Raw genomic sequence first — 5,504 nt, forward strand, 5'->3', positions numbered from 1 at the left:
GGAGATCGAGCACTGTAACTCAAACTGAAACTACCTCTTTGGTTCCTTGTAAGGTACAGTACTGAACTGTGCAATGGGTGTGAGGAGAACGAGTACTCCGGCATGGTTATATAGCGAGACGGATCTTGCCCGATTTCACGTACGTACGTGCGGGAGAAATAGTCAAAAGACACCGGGGAGCTCTGCATTGGAGCGACCAATGGAAGAAATGGATGCATCGATCGATAAAAAGGCAGGACGATTTACGAAGTTTAGTTTAGTCTGACGCGGTCTCTGGCTGGTTTCGTTTCCGGCTCTTTGTCCACCTGTGCTCTTGCTGGTGTACGTGACGTGCCTGCCTGGTGCCGGCGTACAGCACCGCTGCCTACTCGATCGGCCGGAGGCGCACTACATGTTGAGTATAATCTCCGTAGTTATTATCTCTGTTTTTTTCTTTACACAATAGGTAGATGTAAGTCGCCTGAATTTATAATATTTGGGTCAGTCAAATTTCACGTGAAGGAACTAACAACCAGAGAGAAGGAAGGAGCTCGCTGGAGGAAAGGAAGGAGCTCGCCGGAGGAGCCTCCTGGTCTATCTTAGGATCACGTTCGCCGGGGCTAGAGGAATGGTCGGGGCAGCGGAAGCATGGTGGTGGGCAGCGGTTGAGGGGAGGGCGGGCCGACGAGGGTGGCGCGGGAGCACCAGCGGCCGCGGGCGATGGTGGCTGGCGGTCCGGCCGGTGGTCTGTGGGGCGGTTGGGGAAGAAGCTGTCAGGTCATGAGGTTGAATAGAGGATCCGGTTGTTCGTTTTGCATCCGACGGCTAGAAAGAATCGACTAACCCAATTTAAGTTTCCAGCCGACTTAGGGCATCTTTAAGGCGGACCTATAAACCTCCCGCAATCGTCCAGATCGCGGAAGCCATCCAACGCCAACTTATATCGGTCGGTGGAGCGGTCCGAATGCGATTTCTCCCGCAAACCGGAGACAAAAGTGGGGGAGATTTGCGGGAGTCCGGACCACTCCCAAGCCCGCTTCTGACCGTCCTGGCCCACCAAAAAACTCCACCCTCCCGCGCGCGCCCCTCCGCATTGAAGATGGCTCAGGGTGGACGCGACCTCTCACTGCCTCCGCCATTGAAGAGGTGTGCCGGCCGAGGGTGCCGCCCGCTGCACACCTGGCTAAACATGCCTCCTCGCCGCATTCATACACCTTCATAATCCCACGTGGAAGCCGAGAAACCTACTCCATCCACACTTCCGTTCAGGAGCGGGCCGGCATTAAACTCCACGCCGGCCGAGCTCTTCCTGTCCGCCCTCTATTTAAACGATGGCAGGCGCCGGGCAAGAATCACACCCATCCGCCGCTCCCCATCTCCTCCTTCACCATTTTGTCCACCATTTCGATGGCATCCGACGGGCAATACGAGGAGTTCTCCGACATAAAAGCCGGCATGGTGGCCCGCCGAGCCCGACGGATTTTAGAGGCAGCTCACTGCTCCACTTCCCTCTCCTAGGTCGCCGGAGCAAGTAGCCACTCCAATCCGGCGCGTGGTTCAGCAACTCGCCGCTCCAAGCCAGCTCGCAGAGGAGTGACGAGTTGCTTCAGGCCGGCACGGAGGTGAGCACGGTGGCACGGGCATGGACGACGCCGCGTCGTACCGCCCCCTCAGTGCCTACGACCGCACCATCCACCGTCGACGCACGCATAGCTGTGTCATGCGGACAGAGAAAGAAGGCGGGTGCGCGGAGGAGATCGACGAGTCGATGGCCAACACATCCACGTCCACGTACGCTGGCAACTTGAAGGGAAACTAGAACACGGGGGCCGTCGCCATTTGGGTCCCAGGAAGGCCACCGTCGATGCGTCGCCGGCTTGTACAACCGGTGACGTGCCCGATTTCTTCTTTATCTTAGGCCACCCTGGCCTGGGCGTCCACGAAAGCACCCTTCCCCTCCGGCTGAAGCACCCTCTTCGCCACACTCCGATGAGCGGCGCAGCCGGACATAGGGAAGATATGGGGGAAGAATATGCCTTTGGGACTCTCGACAGTCCGGCGACGAAGGGATCCGCCGCGGCCGACCATATACTAGTGTAGTGTATCCGTGTCATGGGAGTGGAGCTCTGCGTGACCATACGTGCACATAGTTTCAACTTTTCATTTAAAATATTTTCAAAATATAACGGTCTGCATCCGATTTGTATAAAATCCGTCATGTTTGTATGAAATCCAGTTGAGTTCGCATGAAATCCGCACTTGTTTGCACGAATTTTGTCCGGTAGGTTTGAGTTGTTGTGAAAATGTCGGCGGCTAGCGTTGGATGGCTGCCTCCCGCATCCGTGTCCACGGACTGGTTCCCCCCTTCCGCGGAAGGATGCGGGAGGCTTTTTGTGGGTTGTCGCTGGAGATGCCCTTACACCTAGCCACTCCCTTTTTTGTAAAACCACTGAGACCAAATGTCTCAATCCATTAATTAATACAATAATATTTTATTAATTGGCGAAAAGAAAAAACAGACCAGAACCATTGCATAATGTGAACAACACAGTGCACCACCGTCTACCTTGGCCACACATCCAAGAGGACTCAACGGCATCGATGGGAGAAGAGCCATCAAGGTTGTTTGTAACTGTCATCGTCATTACTTTTCTCTGCGCAAATGACTCCAGATTCCATCACAGCAACAACAAAGTCATCACCGCAACAGTTGCACCTCATCGTCGTTACTTCTGTCCATGCTGTCCATGCAAATGCCCCATGACTCCATATTACTGCAACAACCACCGCAACAATTGTTTATATGGGAGCACACGTGACTTTAATAACGATGTCACACCCCATGATGGTAGGATCGGGCTAGGGATGCAGAGCGGCGCCCGATTTGCCCCGCTTCCAAATCAATATATCTCAGGTTAGTTTTAATTCTTCCGGCCAAATTTAGCTTAGTTTGAACTAATATCATGCTTATATGGGCTTTTGCGGGATACCCGCCTGCATCCCTAGATCAGGCCCAACTAGGTGTTTTAGACTAAACCATACCCTGAAACCTTGTAAGTATCACTTGATTGCACTGTTGAAGTTGATGTATGATTTTTTTTCCTACAAATCAAATATATGTACTTCCAATGCGATTACATCTTATTATTTCTTAGCCTATATAATGTACGGTTCAATATTTTACATCGGAAATTTATTAATTTTCATTTCACACAAGATTTGCAAATGCACACGGTCAAGAGTGCCAACATACATTATGGTAAACTGAAAAGCCCTGTTCAAGAATTCATTTGCTTAACCAGTTAACTTGCTGATTAATCCCTATTTGTAGGTCACTCAGTAGCTAATAAATTGATTAAACATTTGATTAATTGATTCATTTGACGGTTAAGTTGCCGATTGGTCTATTTATCCCCTAATCGCTAGCCAACCGAGCAGCTAACAGTTAACGATTTTCTCAACAATGCTGAAAACCATGCTAAGCCACGCATACGCAACATTTTTTTACTGTCTGGTGGGACAATCGTGAGACAAAAACCGCCATATGCATAGTAGATTCACTAGTTGATACATGAGAACAATACCTCATGAGCATATATATATATATTCTCGTCACATACAATGTATTCTTTTTTTTTTTTGAAATTCATACAATGTATTCTTGTTGTAGCCAAATAGATCAGAAAATAGTTGTGGTGCCAACATAGAGCGAAAAGACTTCTGGGTCCCTTGACCAAGACCCAAAAATTATCATAGCCCTTGCTTACATTGGAGGCATGTCATGCACAACTCCCAGGCCACCCCTGTAGTTAAACATTTGTCAAATGATGCTAAATTGTCATGCCGACGTCATTTATATTGATTATCGTAAGTCAGAATAATGCAACGACACACAAATAGTAGTCTCTATCTTGATTATCGTAAGAGGGCCCACGGTAGTAGTCTCCATCTTGATTGTCCATATGGCATTGTCTGGATAACACATCCTTCTCTTTCGAACGTCTCTCGTCCGGCATTTCATATCCTAAGACATGCATACAAAGGCGGACTATACATCTTAAGAGCACTGACAACTTCATTAATAACCAAATGAAAGAAATCTTTGATTGAAGAAAATTTCCAGGGGGCACAAACACAAATTCACAACGATGTGCTAACATCAAGAATAACAACACACACAACACACGAAACAATCTCTCGATCTCTCATATAATAAAATGCTCGGCTATATGTAAAGAGGATGGAATGGGACTGTGCCACCGTGGGCCCTAGAGCACGAGCACGGCCGCGGCGAGCGCGGTGACTGCCACAGCTGCCTCACCGAAGCGCGCCTGCAGCTTGCCGGCGGGGTTGGTCGGGGTTGCCCCAGCTTTTATTATGCGAACGGGGCCGGCTGGGGAGTTGGTGCACCGGTCTCGAGGACGGTGATCTTGAGCTTCATGCCGTTCTGGCAGTGCTGGCCGACGGCGCAGAAGAACCACTTGCGTCCGGCCTTGTCGAGCGTGACCCGGTCCTCGCCGGTGGTCAGGACGACGGCGTTGGCCGGCTTGGTACACGAGAGGAAGTCCGGCCCGCCCACCTCCACCAGATTGTGGGCCGGGCTGTTGTACTTGAACACTGCAATATAGGTAACACGAGAGCGCGCGGCGAGCAGTTTAGTTTCCGACGAAACCAAGACAGAGAGCGCGCCCTGTTGTGAAGCATGGCGAGATGCATGCGCGGCGCGTGGTTGGATTAATGGTTGTGTGATTACCTAATGTGTCGCCGACGACGAACTGGTTGGTCTCGGCCCAGGCCGTGTAGTTGAAGTTGAGGGTCCAGCCCTTGTCGTCGCCGACCATGTGCTCCGTGGCGACGGCGAGCCCCGGGAGGAAGACCACGGCGAGGGCGGCCGCGGCGACCACGACGACGAGTATCTGCTTGGACGCCATCACGGACAGAGGAAGCAGCAAAGCTAGCGAGATGACTGGCTTGTTGCTAAAGGGGAAGGGTCCTGTGATGCAGCTCGTGTGTTGTGCTTCTAGCTCTGGCCTTGCATGTATATATAGGGAGTGGCAGAGCTCCATCAGTAATAAGTATGGCACGTATGTACAGGTACGTAGTTATCACCGTTTCCACTCGAACGCGTCTTGTCTTTGACCGGGGCAGAGGCAGCAGCTGGCCAATGGCGGCAATGGTGTGGCTCTGGGAGTTGAATGCGTCCGTGTGGCGCCAAATGTAGTATTGCCTTGGTATCATCGGAAGAGCAGAGGGATACCCAGCGTCAGTCATCGGAAGAACAGAGGGATGCCCAGCATCAGTCACGAAGATGCTAATTTTTTGGTCGTGTAAATGAAAAGACGCGAAATCACTAATTGAGAAGTACTCATCGCAAAGATCACTCTCATCTTCTTAGATTACAATAAATGGCGTGTTGCATGTGCATCACTTGTCGTAACCTAAAGTTTTCCTTTTATTTCGTAGATCCATTTATTCAAAACGTTTTATCTCTTAAACCGTGCGTTCAAATCTCGAACCGTTTTCAC

General features: G+C 50.7%; 1 protein-coding gene across 1 annotated transcript; it reads right to left on the reverse strand.

Annotated features, from left to right (window-relative positions):
* Positions 1 to 4,108: 4,108 nt before the first annotated feature.
* Positions 4,109 to 4,978, reverse strand: LOC119306365 (blue copper protein 1a-like). The gene is made up of 2 exons (XM_037582603.1): positions 4,733 to 4,978; positions 4,109 to 4,596 (listed from the first exon to the last, which is right to left on the reverse strand). The coding sequence occupies exons 1-2, from the start codon at positions 4,908 to 4,910 to the stop codon at positions 4,355 to 4,357; spliced, it is 420 nt and encodes a 139-aa protein (XP_037438500.1). The 5' UTR covers positions 4,911 to 4,978; the 3' UTR covers positions 4,109 to 4,354.
* Between the last annotated feature and the right edge of the window lie 526 nt (positions 4,979 to 5,504).

The sequence above is a fragment of the Triticum dicoccoides genome, chromosome 5B (genome assembly GCF_002162155.2).
Source record: "Triticum dicoccoides isolate Atlit2015 ecotype Zavitan chromosome 5B, WEW_v2.0, whole genome shotgun sequence".
Classification (NCBI taxonomy): domain Eukaryota; kingdom Viridiplantae; phylum Streptophyta; class Magnoliopsida; order Poales; family Poaceae; genus Triticum; species Triticum dicoccoides.

Excerpts from the sequence above, each read along its gene's own strand:
- LOC119306365 (XM_037582603.1), bottom strand. The coding sequence starts at position 4,910 with ATGGCGTCCAAGCAGATACTCGTCGTCGTGGTCGCCGCGGCCGCCCTC. Across the intron at positions 4,597-4,732 it reads CGTCGTCGGCGACACATTAG|TGTTCAAGTACAACAGCCCG; the intron begins GTAATCACACAA and ends CCTATATTGCAG.